Source organism: Barbatula barbatula, assembly GCF_947034865.1.
Source record: "Barbatula barbatula genome assembly, chromosome: 15".
Taxonomy (NCBI): domain Eukaryota; kingdom Metazoa; phylum Chordata; class Actinopteri; order Cypriniformes; family Nemacheilidae; genus Barbatula; species Barbatula barbatula.
Genome location: NC_136778.1, coordinates 5,878,912 through 5,896,468, shown reverse-complemented (window position 1 = coordinate 5,896,468; position 17,557 = coordinate 5,878,912). Strand labels below are relative to the sequence as shown.

Sequence of the window (17,557 nt, the reverse complement as noted above, 5' to 3'; positions counted from 1 at the left end):
GGAGATCACAAACATCACATCTCATTATTTATGACACAATCCATGTTGTTCTGTATTAAGCAAGACCTTAAAAACTATAAAACAATATGAAGCAGAGACTCAATAGATACCAGTAGTCATGCTGATTTCTGTAATGTCTGTGAGGTCATTGATAGTGTAGGGTAAAGTGAAAGACATCAGAAGTGTCCTCAGTTGATCAATGATGGCTGTGTTCATAGTATTTATCTGAATTTCAATCTGATATTCAGCTGAAGGCAGAAGCACTGTAGAAAAAAAATCATCATTATGCCTTAAATGTCATATTAGGAAATAAAGAGACCGATTGGATTCATTGCAACAGTTTAAATGGAGGTTTTGATCTGTTTCATTACTTCGATACATACACCAAAATCTGGCATTCCCAGCTGTGCAGTTGCAGATTGAGTTTCGACCAGAATTTTGTATTTTTGAGATGAAAATAAATAAATAAATCAGTTAAAGATTCTGTACTTACAGACACATGGGTTGTAGCGGCTCACAGGTCTGTCAGTATTCAAGGCAGCAAATCCAATCCAGCATGAACACATGTGACTCCCAATGATGTTTTTACAATATGAGTTTGGACCACACACAGATTCTGCATCTTCACATTCATTTATGTCTGCCAAAGTAATAAGAAGGTAAAAAAATATAAGAAAACAAAAGTTTTGAAGGTTTTGGTGGAACAGACTTACACCGGTCAGTTTCTAACAACTACATTCATCACAGTTGTGTTTGCTTGTGATTTCTTACCTTTCTGGCAAAGTTGACCCACTGAAGGGAGACCTTGAATACATCCACAAGTTCCTCCCACAATGTCATCACACACCTGACGGACCTCACAGGTCTCATTGGACCAGACATGATGCTCCTCACACTTGCACTCATATTCTGTTCCATTTAATCCACACACTGTAATAAAATGATGAGATATGTCATTAAAGTTATAAATGTGCATCAAACCATCAATTTGTGTTCAAATAAAAACTTTATTTATCAATCTAATATTTTACTGATCCTATTATTCAGCTTTGGTGTAGCATTGTAATTTTGTTAATAACATTTAATATGTTCTCTAGTTTTCCATTTAAAACAACTGTCAAGTCCTTCAATTCATTTATAGTGAGAAATTGTTAAAGAAAATATATTTTTTCGTTGCTATATAATGAAATTGTTTTGAACATTTACCAGTAGTCATGTCGATATCTGTGACATTCACGTTGTTGTTTAGAGTGAGAGGTAGGTTGATATTTGTGATCAGATTTCTTAAGTAGTTCACAAGGAGCGAATCAAAGAATCTCACGTCAACATCGATCATGTAGAGTGAAGTCGGTCCTGCAAGAACAAACAGAAGCAGTTTCAACAGAACGATCATCAAAACTGTATCTTATATAAAAACTAATAAAGTTTTGCTTCATCATCGTCTCACCTTTCTTTAACTGGCAGAACTGTCCATTGTTTGGAAGAGCATTGATACATGTACACGCACCATCAGTGATGTTATCACAGGTCTCATATGAATGACACGTGTCATTTGGCCAAACAAACGGACCCTCACATTTACACTGATATTCCATTTCCCATAAAGAACAGACTGAAAAGCAGATGAGGAGATCACAAACATCACATCTCATTATTTATGACACAATCCATGTTGTTCTGTATTAAGCAAGACCTTTAAAACTATAAAACAATATGAAGCAGAGACTCAATAGATACCAGTAGTCATGCTGATTTCTGTAATGTTTGTGCGCTCATTGATAGTGTAGGGTAAAGTGAAAGACATCAGAAGTGTCCTCAGCTGATCAATGATGGCTGTGTTCATAGTATTTATCTGAATTTCAATCTGATATTCAGCTGAAGGCAAAAGAACTGTAGAAAAAAATCATCATTATGCCTTAAATGTCATATTAGGAAATAATGAGACCAATAGGATTCATTGCAACAGTTTAAATGGAGGTTTTGATCTGTTTCATTACTTCCATACATACACCAAAATCTGGCATTCCCAGCTGTGCAGTTGCAGATTGAGTTTGAACCAGAATTTTGTATTTTGGAGATGAAAATAAATAAATAAATCAGTTAAAGATTCTGTACTTACAGAAACATGGGTTGTAGCGGCTCACAGGTCTGTCAGTATTCAAGGCAGCAAATCCAATCCAGCATGAACACATGTGACTCCCAATGATGTTTTTACAATATGAGTTTGGACCACACACAGATTCTGTATCTTCACATTCATTTATGTCTGCCAAAGTAATAAGAAGGTAAAAAATTTAAGAAAACAAAAGTTTTGAAGGTTTTGGTGGAACAGACTTACACCGGTCAGTTTCTAACAACTACATTCATCACAGTTGTGTTTGCTTGTGATTTCTTACCTTTCTGGCAAAGTTGACCCACTGAAGGGAGACCTTGAATACATCCACAAGTTCCTCCCACAATGTCATCACACACCTGACGGACCTCACAGGTCTCATTGGACCAGACATGATGCTCCTCACACTTGCACTCATATTCTGTTCCATTTAATCCACACACTGTAATAAAATGATGAGATATGTCATTAAAGTTATAAATGTGCATCTATCCATCAATTTGTGTTCAAACAATAACTTTATTTATCAATCTAATATTTGACTGATCCTATTATTCAGCTTTGGTGTAGCATTGTAATTTTGTTAATAACATTAAATGTGTTCTCTAGTTTTCAATTTAGAACAACTGTCAAGTCCTTTAATTCATTTAAAGTGTGAAATTGTTTTCACACTTTATTTTATCGTTGCTATATAATGAAATGTTTTGAACATTTACCAGTAGTCATGTCGATATCTGTGACATTCACGTTGTTGTTTAGAGTGAGAGGTAGGTTGATATTTGTGATCAGATTTCTTAAGTAGTTCACAAGGAGCGAATCAAAGAATCTCACGTCAACATCGATCATGTAGAGTGAAGTCGGTCCTGCAAGAACAAACAGAAGCAGTTTCAACAGAACGATCATCAAAATTGTATCTTATTTAAAAACTAATAAAGTTTTGCTTCATCATCGTCTCACCTTTCTTTAACTGGCAGAACTGTCCATTGTTTGGAAGACCATTGATACATGTACACGCACCATCAGTGATGTTATCACAGGTCTCATATGAATGACACGTGTCATTTGGCCAAACAAACGGACCCTCACATTTACACTGATATTCCATTTCCTTTAAAGAACAGACTGAAAAGCAGATGAGGAGATCACAAACATCACATCTCATTATTTATGACACAATCCATGTTGTTCTGTATTAAGCAAGACCTTAAAAACTATAAAACAATATGAAGCAGAGACTCAATAGATACCAGTAGTCATGCTGATTTCTGTAATGTCTGTGAGGTCATTGATAGTGTAGGGTAAAGTGAAAGACATCAGAAGTGTCCTCAGTTGATCAATGATGGCTGTGTTCATAGTATTTATCTGAATTTCAATCTGATATTCAGCTGAAGGCAGAAGCACTGTAGAAAAAAAATCATCATTATGCCTTAAATGTCATATTAGGAAATAAAGAGACCGATTGGATTCATTGCAACAGTTTAAATGGAGGTTTTGATCTGTTTCATTACTTCGATACATACACCAAAATCTGGCATTCCCAGCTGTGCAGTTGCAGATTGAGTTTCGACCAGAATTTTGTATTTTTGAGATGAAAATAAATAAATAAATCAGTTAAAGATTCTGTACTTACAGACACATGGGTTGTAGCGGCTCACAGGTCTGTCAGTATTCAAGGCAGCAAATCCAATCCAGCATGAACACATGTGACTCCCAATGATGTTTTTACAATATGAGTTTGGACCACACACAGATTCTGCATCTTCACATTCATTTATGTCTGCCAAAGTAATAAGAAGGTAAAAAAATATAAGAAAACAAAAGTTTTGAAGGTTTTGGTGGAACAGACTTACACCGGTCAGTTTCTAACAACTACATTCATCACAGTTGTGTTTGCTTGTGATTTCTTACCTTTCTGGCAAAGTTGACCCACTGAAGGGAGACCTTGAATACATCCACAAGTTCCTCCCACAATGTCATCACACACCTGACGGACCTCACAGGTCTCATTGGACCAGACATGATGCTCCTCACACTTGCACTCATATTCTGTTCCATTTAATCCACACACTGTAATAAAATGATGAGATATGTCATTATAGTTATAAATGTGCATCAAACCATCAATTTGTGTTCAAAAAAAACTTTATTTATCAATCTAATATTTGACTGATCCTATTATTCAGCTTTGGTGTAGCATTATATTTTTGTTAATAACATTAAATATGTTCTCTAGTTTTCCATTTAAAACAACTGTCAAGTCATTCATTTCATTTATAGTGAGAAATTGTTACAGAAAATGTATTTTTTCGTTTCTACATAATGAAATTGTTTTGAACATTTACCAGTAGTCATGTCGATATCTGTGACATTCACGTTGTTGTTTAGAGTGAGAGGCAGGTTGATATTTGTGATCAGATTTCTTAAGTAGTTCACAAGGAGCGAATCAAAGAATCTCACGTCAACATCGATCATGTAGAGTGAAGTCGGTCCTGCAAGAACAAACAGAAGCAGTTTCAACAGAACGATCATCAAAATTGTATCTTATATTAAAACTAATAAAGTTTTGCTTCATCATCGTCTCACCTTTCTTTAACTGGCAGAACTGTCCATTGTTTGGAAGAGCATTGATACATGTACACGCACCATCAGTGATGTTATCACAGGTCTCATATGAATGACACGTGTCATTCGGCCAAACAAACTGACCCTCACATTTACACTGATATTCCATTTCCTTTAAAGAACAGACTGAAAAGCAGATGAGGAGATCACAAACATCACATCTCATTATTTATGACACAATCCATGTTGTTCTGTATTAAGCAAGACCTTTTAAACTATAAAACAATATGAAGCAGAGACTCAATAGATACCAGTAGTCATGCTGATTTCTGTAATGTCTGTGAGGTCATTGATAGTGTAGGGTAAAGTGAAAGACATCAGAAGTGTCCTCAGCTGATCAATGATGGCTGTGTTCATAGTATTTATCTGAATTTCAATCTGATATTCAGCTGAAGGCAAAAGAACTGTAGAAAAAAATCATCATTATGCCTTAAATGTCATATTAGGAAATAAAGAGACCAATTGGATTCATTGCAACAGTTTAAATGGAGGTTTTGATCTGTTTCATTACTTCCATACATACACCAAAATCCGGCATTCACAGCTGTGCAGTTGCAGATTGAGTTTGAACCAGACTTTTGTAATTTGGAGATGAAAATAAATAAATAAATCAGTTAAAGATTCTGTACTTACAGAAACATGGGTTGTAGCGGCTCACAGGTCTGTCAGTATTCAAGGCAGCAAATCCACTCAAGCATGAACACATGTGACTCCCAATGATGTTTTTACAGTTTGAGTTTGGACCACACACAGATTCTGCATCTTCACATTCATTTATGTCTGCCAAAGAAGAAGGCAAAATATTAAATGTTAAAAAAGGAAAAATTCTAAGGTGTTGAGTTTATCAGATTTATACTGGTCAGTTTCTAACAACTACATTCATCACAGTTGTGTTTGCTTGTGATTTCTTACCTCTCTGGCAAAGTTGACCCACTGAAGGGAGACCTTGAATACATCCACAAGTTCCTCCCACAATGTCATCACACACCTGACGGACCTCACAGGTCTCATTGGACCAGACATGATGCTCCTCACACTTGCACTCATATTCTGTTCCATTTAATCCACACACTGTAATAAAATGATGAGATATGTCATTATAGTTATAAATGTGCATCTATCCATCAATTTGTGTTCAAACAATAACTTTATTTATCAATCTAATATTTGACTGATCCTATTATTCAGCTTTGGTGTAACATTGTAATTTTGTTAATAACATTTAATATGTTCTCTAGTTTTCCATTTAAAACAACTGTCAAGTCCTTCATTTAATTTATATTGAGAAATTGTTTTCACACTTTATTTTATCGTTGCTATATAATGAAATTGTTTTGAACATTTACCAGTAGTCATGTCGATATCTGTGACATTCACGTTGTTGTTTAGAGTGAGAGGTAGGTTGATATTTGTGATCAGATTTCTTAAGTAGTTCACAAGGAGCGAATCAAAGAATCTCACGTCAACATCGATCATGTAGAGTGAAGTCGGTCCTGCAAGAACAAACAGAAGCAGTTTCAACAGAACGATCATCAAAATTGTATCTTATATAAAAACTAATAACGTTTTGCTTCATCATCGTCTCACCTTTGTTTAACTGGCAGAACTGTCCATTGTTTGGAAGAGCATTGATACATGTACACGCACCATCAGTGATGTTATCACAGGTCTCATATGAATGACACGTGTCATTTGGCCAAACAAACGGACCCTCGCATTTACACTGATATTCCATTTCCTTTAAAGAACAGACTGAAAAGCAGATGAGGAGATCACAGACATCACATCTCATTATTTATGACACAGTCCATGTTGTTCTGTATTAAGCAAGACCTTTAAAACTATAAAACAATATGAAGCAGAGACTCAATAGATACCAGTAGTCATGCTGATTTCTGTAATGTCTGTGAGGTCATTGATAGTGTAGGGTAAAGTGAAAGACATCAGAAGTGTCCTCAGCTGATCAATGATGGCTGTGTTCATGGTATTTATCTGAATCTCAATCTGATATTCAGCTGAAGGCAGAAGCACTGTAGAAAAAAATCATCATTATGCCTTAAATGTCATATTAGTAAATAAAGAGACCAATAGGATTCATTGCAACAGTTTAAATGGAGGTTTTGATCTGTTACATTACTTCCATACATACACCAAAATCTGGCATTCACAGCTGTGCAGTTGCAGATTGAGTTTGGACCAGAATTTTGTATTTTGGAGAAGAAAATAAATAAATAAATCAGTTAAAGATTCTGTACTTACAGACACATGGGTTGTAGCGGCTCACAGGTCTGTCAGTATTCAAGGCAGCAAATCCACTCAAGCATGAACACATGTGACTCCCAATGATGTTTTTACAATATGAGTTTGGACCACACACAGATTCTGCATCTTCACATTCATTTATATCTGCCAAAGTAGTAAGAAAGTAAAAAAATATTAGAAAACAAACGTTTTGAAGGTTTTGGTGGAACAGACTTACACAGGTCAGTTTCTAACAACTACATTCATCACAGTTGTGTTTGCTTGTGATTTCTTACCTTTCTGGCAAAGTTGACCCACTGAAGGGAGACCTTGAATACATCCACAAGTTCCTCCCACAATGTCATCACACACCTGACGGACCTCACAGGTCTCATTGGACCAGACATGATGCTCCTCACACTTGCACTCATATTCTGTTCCATTTAATCCACACACTGTAACACAATATGAATTACATTATTTTAACGTAGTGCCTATTTACACTGAGTACAAATAGCCCACCTTGTTGGCAGAGACTATTTCTGCCCAACAATTTGTGATTGGAATTTGAGAAGTGTTAGATTGACCCCATGGCACTTACTTTATAAGTAAATAGTATCTAACTACTATTTATTCTTAATTCTAAATAAATACAGCTATTTTCGTTTAGTGTAAATAGCATATCGCTTAGAAATGCTGCTATTCAAACTTAGTGTAAATACCATCTATTTCTCTTTACACTTATGGAAAATAGCCGCTGCCTTATTTTAACTGGGCTATACCTAGTCAATCAATATTTCTTAAATATTATGTCTCATCATCAATACTCCATTGATGATTTAAACAAGGATGCCTCATATAATTATATTTTTAGAATTTCTGTAGAAATAATTTTATTTGGATCATGAAATAACTCTGATCTTACCAGTAGTTACGTCGATATCTGTGACATTCACGTTGTTGCTCAGAACAAGAGGTAAGCCGATATTTGTTGCGAGATTCCGCAAGTAGGTCACCAGAAAAAAGTCAAAGAATCTCACGTCAACATCAATCATGTAGTCTGAAGATTGTGCTGTTGGAACAAACAGGTTTAAGAAAAACGTATGAAAGTACGCAGGTTACAATGACAATGTAAAAAAGCAACAGGTTTTTCTTGATTCCACTGTATGATCTGCTTGTCTTATTTTATGATGTTTGAAAAATACTCTACATATATCATGTCTACTATTTAAGCATAATAGAAAATCGTGTTTTATTTTTTATTTTCAACAATTCATATCATGTTGAACCATACATGTTATTTATTGCAATTGAGAAATTAAGATATTTAGTTATATAGAAGTTGTCCTGAAGAAACTAATAAGAAAACATATTTGGGAATTGTTATGATCTGGATTAACAGCATTTTTCACATACCTGCTGGTGGTTGCACACATGTGATTTCTTCTGGGAACAGATGAGAATTGATTAGAAAAAAATGACCGGATCTTCCTTGTATTTACGTAATATAATTGTATAATAAAATAAAGAGTTTTTTCTTTCTTTTACCTGTCACCTCGCTGACTGGCTGACAGAATTGTCCATCAATTAAAGAACTGACGCATCTGCATGTGTCATTAGTGTCGCTACAGCTCCCATGTTCTCTACACATATCACAAGGCCAGAGATACTGTTCCTCACATTTACACTGGTAACCAGTGGCATTGAAGTCGCACACTAAACGGAAGTAAACAACATACATATACTTTTACTTTTGCGTGTTGGAGATCCAGTTTTGTGGTTGACTCTAAAGTCATAAGTATTATATTCATGATGAGAAGTTTATATTCATATTGCATATAATATTCATCACCTGTTGTGATATCCATATCTAAAACCTCTACGAGATCATTTAACTCCAGTGGAAAGGTGAAGTTTGCGAGAACTCTCCTTATTTCACTGATCATAGAGATGATTGATGATGCCATTTCAATTTCTAACAAGAAGTCTGTTTTTGGAAGCTCTGTAAAAACAAAAAGACAACAACGATTGTAAGCACAGTTTTAATGACATCTTTAAGTACGTTTAGAAATGTTTTTCTCTACACTATTACATGTTTAGAAAGTAATAATATGAAAAATAACAAATGTGTCAATAAAAGCTGGCCAAAACAAAAAAACGTTAAGTGCACACGGCGTATAAATACACAGTAGTGTAATAATTTACAATTGGGTTCAGCCGATGCTGCTGACTCTATAAAGATTCTTACCACTTTGTAACAAACACATATCTCCGTCTGCCGGAATGCCATTGATACATCCACAGGGGCCCGAGCGGATGTCATCACAGGACTCATATGCCTTGCAGTTGTTGTATGACCATGCATAACCATCTTCACATTTGCACTGATATTCGGTCGCATTTGGTTGGCACACTTATGGAAACACAACAGAACTGGTCAAACCGAAACATCTTAACAACTTGTGGAAAGAACAGTAGAAATAAAGAGATTGCATGTTTGAACAAGCCCACCTGTTGTAACGTTCACCTCAGTAATTTCTGTGCCGTTGTCCAGTTGAAGAGGAAATGTGATGGAGGCCAAAGATGATTTGATCAACTCAATAACAACAGCTTGGGATACATTCACTTCCACAATCACAATATACTCCATTAGCTCTGTAGAAATAAAAACAACAAAATGCAATTTTAATATTCATGTAGACAGGAAAAGTATTCACAGCATTTAAATATAAAACTCATAAATTGAACAGATATTCACTTCACACAACAACAACACTCAACACTGTTTAGATTTTTTAAAAGATTCAAACCTGCGTCTCGTTTTTTTCTGTGATGCAGTGGCTCATCTGGGTAGTTAAACTGTAGTCAAAATAAATGAAATACATTTAAATAATAAAATTAAATAATAATGAGTTCAATTATTTGGACAGGGATACAATTTTCATAATTTTAGCTCTGTATGATTTGAAATGAAGCAAAAAGAGAATAACTGGTAGTTCTAGATTGGAGGTCCAGAACAAAAAACACTCTTTTTATGTTCATGATTCATCATCTGTCTGATTAATTTTTTTTGATGTATTTATACTCCCGTCATGTAAATAAACCGTCCCGTTTAGCCTACCTGTAGAGCTATGTTTGCTTCTGAGAAATCAAGTGTTTCCACAACACATACTTCCGTAAGCAGGACAGCCATTGCAAATCCTAAAACGCACTTAAAAATTGCTCCTGTATCGGATAAATAAAAAATTAGACGGTCAATCTTTTCAATTAAAGATATTTTAATAAAATGGTTTGAATAAATCACATGGTTGCAACTTATCTTAATATCTTTAATGCATTATAGAGTGCATTAAATATTAAATCTGTATTATTGTTCACCACATAGTGGTAGTCTCCCTTATGTTGTTACTAATACTGGATATAACATTAAATAGACTTTTTTATTTCAAGGAAATATATATTTGATTTCATATCAGTGTCTTAAAGTGTCCACAGTGAGTTGTATTACACTTTGTCGGTGGACAATATTTCTCATTATCTCAGTCTAGCAAAACTATCTGAAACCCTGTACAAAATTATTTGACATTAGTTTACCTTTACTGGCCATGCTTCTTAAGTACGCAACTCAAAACTTGAATCCTTCAGCACACCACACAATGTAATGTATAAACCTTGTTTACATCTGTAAAATAATTATTCCGTATTATTCACATTATTTAATTACAAGTTAAATGAGACTTGTGAATAATATCAACAATCCTTCAGCATACACTTCATTTAGAAATTGTGACAAAAATGGTTTTGAGATAAATGGTCAATTTTGACAATCTAGTAACTAAAAGCGACAACAAAACAAGCTACAGCCAATAATTAAAAAGAGAAGTTTATGCAGTTCATACTGTGAAACTATAAGCAAAGATATATGGTGAACAAGACGTCAAACTTAGACGGTTATACAAGAGACTGATGTAATGCAGACAAAATGAACACCCGATTAATTCACGTAAAGCTGCTTTGAAACAATGCAACATTGTAAAATGCGCTATACAAAAAAACTTGAATTGATACTTGAATTTAATGACAATAGCACTTTACTGGTCCTGTTCATGCATTAATTCAGATGCTCTTACCTTGCTTCGCAGCAGTCTTGAAGTGAAACCATTAGTATGTTCAATAGATTTAATAAAGCTTATTTCCTTGTTCAGTGATCCACCAACAATATTGTGCATGTCCCCACAACAATGTGACTGTACGGGTCACCTGCCAAACTAGTTTGATTCTTTCCTTGTTCCCCTTGTGAACAGAAAGAATGTTGCACAACAGAAAGACTGTAGCCTTGCAGGCTATGCCATCGACAAAAATATCACACTGTGCATCACCTAAACAAGCACGGCATGTTAGAAAATATGGATGGATAGAATTATGGATTTTAATATCTTGTGAACTTGCTGTTTATAAAACATCTTTACTGCAGAGAGTTCTAAACTATATCCGCCACTTATTTATTTTAAAAAGCATGTAGCTACTGTACTAACACACCCCTAAACTCCATTTAACACAGTGCATGTTTCCATGCATTACACAAGGGGTGACACAATTTACAGCAAAACGGTGATTCTGATAATAACCATGAGAAAAGAAATAATCAATACTGTGTTCTACACATAAGTGTATCGTAATATTGTAAATAATTCAGCAGCTAAAAGTTTTGTTTTATAAGGCACAATGGTTACAAACTCTCCCGGCCCCTAAATCTTAAGTAAATTCCTTTGGACATCTACAGCAGTGAACTTGCAAAAGTTTGGTGACTCATTTGCTGCTGTCTCATCATGCCAGCCTGAAAGACATATCTTTATATAACACTGAAATGGAAACCTGATCTAGTTAACCTAGTGTTTAGTGTCTCTTCCCTTGTGAACTTGAGGAAAGCTGTTTTGTTCTGCAGTTTAATAGGTGTGTCCTTGCAGGCTTACATTAACATTAGGAGAGCAAAATATATTTCTCAATCTCAAGTCGTCCCACTATTTATTTTACTAGCTAACCTTTATTTTACTAAATATATTTTACAAGTACTTTAATTTGGGGAGAAAAGCAAAGAAGTTTAGCCTACTAAATTTGCCGTATGAAACTATGTTAGTAACAGATACCTCATTTCATGCTCTCAAAATAAATGTTGTACAAGATAACATTATTTTTAGAAAACTAAAATGGCCATTAAGACAATATGTTTTTTGGCGGTTTAAGGTGACTCAAAACAGCAAGCTGTGTAGACAGTGGACAATATATTGTGTCATGAAACAGGATGAACGTGGTGGAAGAACCCAAGTGCAGGGAGCGGTTAACAAATTTTAATATACACAAAACAGACAACAAAAACCCATGATGGGTTAACAAAAGAACAAGGGACACGATAAACTGATAACTAAACACACTTGTCGGAACACTCACTACAAAATACCAAGACTAAACGGAACACTCACAAAGACTAGAATATACTTAACACAGGATTATCAGGACGAGGGCATTGCAATGAACAAGACTTCTAGAACAGGGAAACAAGTACAACGAACAAGCCCAAGTCAATAGACATGAGGGCATTAAATAGTGAAACTAACAAAGGAGATAACGGTGGGCAGGTGTGGGTAATAAGACACAGGTGGACCGCAATACTAGGAATGAGAGGGGCGGGGCCAAATGCAGAGACTGTAGAGAATGCATATTAAATCCAGAGTGACAATAACATGCTTCACTCCACATAAAACACATGGGTCTGTCATGATTCTGCCACTAGACGAGAAAATCAAGACAAGAGAAGGCAGAATCATGACAATATTGGCTGATCATTTCTGATCACCCCAGCAATCGGGAGCTATACATTATTCATCATTATTAGGCCTACTGGCCTTATTAATTTGTAACCATGAACCTTATTTGTCCAATCTATCTTATTTATCTTATATTTACATTATGTAATTCATTAAGAGTGATGAAAATATGAAATACAAGGGGTTATTTTTAACCCGAAGTAGAAGGATATGCATGAGAAACAGCATTATGTTTAGGGTTATTGCTGCCCGAGTTTCCTAGGTAACACTGCACATGTACGCCCTCTTCCCAGTGGTAATGTGCAATTTTTACCAAGATGCATTTTCTTTATGAACAAAATGACCTGTCTTATTTTTAGACAAAAAAATATAAAATGTCAGTGAACTTGAAATCAAGCACAAACATCTGCCAATCGAGTAAGAAAATAAATCTTGAATTAGTTTACATTTTTCTTAGTCACTAAATTCAAGATTATTTTTCTTACCCCATTGGCAGATTTTTGGTATATAAACAAGACTTATTTTCTTGGGTCATTTTGCTAATCAATAAAATGCATCTTGATTCAAGAATTCTTAGCCATTTGTACTGGAAAACCAGACACAAATACTAAGTAAGAAAGTCATTTTATGCAGTGAGAACGCCAGCATCATTCTCATCACAGGTGGAACCACTCTCACTTATCACATCATGCAAACAACAAAACAGAACAGAATAAACCAAAGACAAAGAATTTCCAGGATTCATAATATTCTTAACATAATTTAACATTGGTATGTATTGATGATCATAGAAGCATATTTTAACAATTCAAAAACCCCTGTTAGCCATTTTGTAAGCAGTTTCTTTATTTTATTGTAAATAAATGCCTTTATATGATCTAAAATGTGGAAAATGCAGACAAACGAGTTCAGCCAAAAAGAGTTTCGAACCAACATTACGATGATGCCACATCAAAACTACATATCATCGGTCTTACCGACTACGTCAATGAAGCTACTGGTGACTTAATGGTGTTTATACATTCTCAAATACACATGCTTCCGACGCTTATGCTACATGTACACATCAGTGTAAAGTAGTCTAATTATCTTTAATGAGTCTCATTATGCACACTTTCTTTCAACTATTTTTTCTGAACGCTAGGGTATGGCAACTGCCGTATTCCGCCATATGCAAACTCCTCCCCTGAAATCAATAAACCTAAACCAGCAAAGAAGGCAACATAGCAATGTTCTGACACCTCTGAACCTGACCGTGTTATACACGCAGCATAGAGCAAAGAAGAGAACATAATAATGATTAAAGAAAATCAGCTGACCGGTCACGATGTTTTCAAGTCAAAAAAAGATTGTGAAATATGTTATATTTAGCATTTTATATGACGCTATTGGCTATCCTTACCCTTACCTTTATTCTTTATTCAAATAAAAATATCCCAAATCGCATGAAAATAACACACAAAACACATATTCTTCAATCGTGCATTTATTAGCTTATTGTTTTGGTGAAGAAATGTCACTTTCACTTTATCACCGATGTCCAGAATGAGGAAGTGTACAAAGTGTATGACGTATGACTACTAAAATAATTTTAATTTAATTCTTTGAATAAACCAGTGAGAAAATGAAGCATCACTTAATGCCTTAACAATTAAATCTAATGTCAAACCAAGGGTTAGGTCAAATAAAGCAAAATAATAATAATTTAATATTTATTTTACTTTTACCAGCTACGTTCCTCAATGATGTATTCCAGTCACATGTGTTTTTCAGAATAATTGAAGATTAAATCCGCCAAGGAACCTCTGTTGGGTTTCTGAAAGAGTTTTCAGATTTGATTGGTTAATGTTGATAAGGCACTAACAGATTTTAACTATCGCGTAGATTAAACAAATGAAGCATGCTTACAGACCTACTAAACTCATTTGGGGTAACGAAATAACGATAGAAGACAACCAGCTACAAGAAACATTAACAGAGAACAGGCACTTCTGTACTGGGTCTATTCTGTTCTGTTTCTTAAAGAAAGCTTTTGCATGGCTTTAGAAGTGAATGCGCTGAATTTATGGTTCGGTTTCATCCAGAAGAAAAACAACAAGACTTTCCATAACATCACCTATATTTTTTTGATGATTCAAGAACATTAAAGTAAAACCAGTATGGTACATGCTGACAAATTAGTGCTGTCAAAGTGAATTTCAAGAAAACCAAAAGAAAAAGAAAAGTTTTAGATTAATGCAAACTTTACCAGTATTGAATTAATATTCAGTATATGTGCATTGAGGCCACTTATTCAGAAAACACAGTTAATATACATGTATATAGATTACGTTAAAAATGTATTTTTTATTTTAGCTATACATCTGATTAGATAAGTGCAAGTTCAATAATATGTTAAATGTATCGCATATAACATTAACATAACGTTTATTTGGGCTGGGATTTTATATTTATGAAATGAAGAAAAATACATAAAACCCATGTTCGAAATAACAACAGCTTTTCAACAACATTGTACACATACTTAGATTTGGCAGGAAATTAAACAATACAACATATAGAATTCTACAAAATAATCTTGAATCAAGTATACATTACTCATGTAAAGATGAGTCAGCTTTGAGGGCCTTTGCTATATGCTTTAAAAAAATGAAATACTATAATGTCACACTATTATTCGGATAATATACACATATAAGTTAGGATATAACAAGTCATACCTTCCTGTTTTTTTCTTCTGCGATTCTGAGTTTCATCAGGAAAAAATATCAGTTCAAAATATACACTTAAGAAAAAGGGTTCTTCGGCTTGTGTAACAGAACCCATTTTGGTGCTATATGGAACCCTTTTTATGAGGTTTCATAAAGAACCCTGCCATGATTTTGAGTTTCTGGCCAAACAAAAGTAGGGTCTGGCATGGGGCCCAATTTTGCAGGCCATGATCATCGCAGATTCCCACCACTTTCCATCTATGGCTGATGTCATCATCCTTGAGCATCAGGCCAAACCAGAGCTGCGTCTCGGGTGTTTTCAGGAGCCTGAAGATGAGACAAAACAAGCTGATGTTAGTGTATATAATAATAAAACCTGAAACCTGAAGCTTTGTCATTATATTACAGTGTAGCCAACTATCTAAAATGTACCTTAACTGCACAAGACTTGCAGAATAAAGTGACTACACCCAAAGATTACGTGTCATTTATTTTACCTTCAGTTGCCATTTTAATTCAGCACATTCGGGCCTATTTTAGACACTTTGTTTGCTTTTGAAAAAATAGACAAAATTCTGTTACAATACATTACAATGCATGTCAGATTGAGCTACAACTGCTTTAGCTGCATGTAATATGCAAAAGATCAATAGACTCACAGACAGTGATTCAAAACTGAGGCATGACACAGTAATAGCAGAAAAATATCTGAAATGAACAAATGATAACACAGCTAATATCCCAAATGGGCAAAAATAGATTGCTTGCAGTTTAGGCCTTTGGCCACAAGATAGAGCCTAAACCACATGCACATAGAAAGAGGTATGTATCTATTCAGCCTGTGTCACTTTATGATGCTTTATAGGCCTACTGTCCACTAGGAAGCCGGATCTTTATGCAGATAATATATTCCAAAGGTGCAAAACGTTATCCACGACCAGAACATGAAAGAACCATAAAACAGCACGCAACAGAAAACAGTCGCTAAGAGACAATCTCTACACACATGAGAATCAGTGGAAACAGAACACCTGAAATCACTAGGGCGGGCTAACACGTTACACAGAACAGGACAATACAAAATACACTATAATAGATAAAAACACCACTGTACCCAAATATCGATATGGGCTAAATTATTGCTAATACCTTAAGAATAAGAAAATTAGTAGTTCTGTATCTTCTATGCCACGGTTTTCAACTCCCTTCCCAAATAGTTTTAGATTTCTTCATCTAACTAACACATTAACAGTCGATTCACAAGTTGTAAATGCAGTATAAGGAAACATCTAAAAAAATGTATCTAATTTTTAGAATTCCTCTTATTTTATTTACTTTTCAACATTTTCCAGACTCTACAAAGTGTATAAAACTCCGCTTTACACTAAGCTCAAAAAACAGCAACAAACACGAATTTGATCATTAAAAACAAGATTAAAGTGAAAATAATCTGCTACAAATAGACTGTAAACCAAAGCAACAATATATCAGAGTGAACATCATATCAAACTACAGTTAAACTATACATATGCGAGAGACCGATGCAATGCATTCAAAACAAATTGTGATAACATTTACATTTATTCATTTGGCAGACGCTTTTATCCATAGCGACATACAAGTAGTTTTTATACAGTGGCACATTACTGCAGAGCAATCAGGGGTAAGGTGCCTTGCTCAAGGTAGCATCTCAGGGTTTACCCTTGTTCTGATCACACCCGTAATGATGTGTCATTGTAATGATCATTAATAATGATCTGTGACCTGATAAACTAGATTGTTGTGTGTATATATATATATATATATAAAGTATATATATATATCTTAATTATATCAATCAGTTTCATGAAAGAAAGAAAAAACAATAAGCCACACCTATTGAACCTCCACACCCAACTTGACAGCTCACAATTCCAGGAATATAATTATTGCGCTCTATAGGAGGTATAGAATTTAAAAGATGTCAAAAGCACATTGATTCTGATTACCATTTGAAGTTAGAGTGATAATAATAATACTTTTTATTTGTAAAACACTTTACATTT

General features: G+C 34.7%; 1 protein-coding gene across 1 annotated transcript in view; it reads right to left on the bottom strand.

Annotated features, from left to right (window-relative positions):
* Nucleotides 1-11,148, bottom strand: part of adgrf6 (adhesion G protein-coupled receptor F6) — a gene marked incomplete at its 3' end in the record, with an annotated part of 29,317 nt that extends 18,169 nt beyond the window's left edge. Inside the window, exons 1-33 of the mRNA XM_079474559.1 lie at nucleotides 11,107-11,148; nucleotides 10,571-10,658; nucleotides 10,098-10,201; nucleotides 9,787-9,835; nucleotides 9,488-9,631; nucleotides 9,225-9,389; nucleotides 8,829-8,978; nucleotides 8,525-8,692; nucleotides 8,393-8,419; nucleotides 7,902-8,048; nucleotides 7,273-7,431; nucleotides 6,995-7,141; nucleotides 6,613-6,765; nucleotides 6,323-6,487; nucleotides 6,082-6,228; nucleotides 5,648-5,806; nucleotides 5,369-5,515; nucleotides 4,987-5,139; nucleotides 4,697-4,861; nucleotides 4,456-4,602; nucleotides 4,022-4,180; nucleotides 3,744-3,890; nucleotides 3,361-3,513; nucleotides 3,071-3,235; nucleotides 2,830-2,976; nucleotides 2,397-2,555; nucleotides 2,120-2,266; nucleotides 1,738-1,890; nucleotides 1,448-1,612; nucleotides 1,207-1,353; nucleotides 772-930; nucleotides 494-640; nucleotides 111-263 (exon numbers count right to left, since the gene is read on the bottom strand). Coding sequence (XP_079330685.1) covers nucleotides 111-263; nucleotides 494-640; nucleotides 772-930; nucleotides 1,207-1,353; nucleotides 1,448-1,612; nucleotides 1,738-1,890; nucleotides 2,120-2,266; nucleotides 2,397-2,555; nucleotides 2,830-2,976; nucleotides 3,071-3,235; nucleotides 3,361-3,513; nucleotides 3,744-3,890; nucleotides 4,022-4,180; nucleotides 4,456-4,602; nucleotides 4,697-4,861; nucleotides 4,987-5,139; nucleotides 5,369-5,515; nucleotides 5,648-5,806; nucleotides 6,082-6,228; nucleotides 6,323-6,487; nucleotides 6,613-6,765; nucleotides 6,995-7,141; nucleotides 7,273-7,431; nucleotides 7,902-8,048; nucleotides 8,393-8,419; nucleotides 8,525-8,692; nucleotides 8,829-8,978; nucleotides 9,225-9,389; nucleotides 9,488-9,631; nucleotides 9,787-9,835; nucleotides 10,098-10,201; nucleotides 10,571-10,583 — 4,510 coding nt within the window. The 5' untranslated portion in view covers nucleotides 10,584-10,658; nucleotides 11,107-11,148. The remainder of the gene's footprint in view (nucleotides 1-110; nucleotides 264-493; nucleotides 641-771; nucleotides 931-1,206; nucleotides 1,354-1,447; nucleotides 1,613-1,737; nucleotides 1,891-2,119; nucleotides 2,267-2,396; nucleotides 2,556-2,829; nucleotides 2,977-3,070; nucleotides 3,236-3,360; nucleotides 3,514-3,743; nucleotides 3,891-4,021; nucleotides 4,181-4,455; nucleotides 4,603-4,696; nucleotides 4,862-4,986; nucleotides 5,140-5,368; nucleotides 5,516-5,647; nucleotides 5,807-6,081; nucleotides 6,229-6,322; nucleotides 6,488-6,612; nucleotides 6,766-6,994; nucleotides 7,142-7,272; nucleotides 7,432-7,901; nucleotides 8,049-8,392; nucleotides 8,420-8,524; nucleotides 8,693-8,828; nucleotides 8,979-9,224; nucleotides 9,390-9,487; nucleotides 9,632-9,786; nucleotides 9,836-10,097; nucleotides 10,202-10,570; nucleotides 10,659-11,106) is intronic.
* Between the last annotated feature and the right edge of the window lie 6,409 nt (nucleotides 11,149-17,557).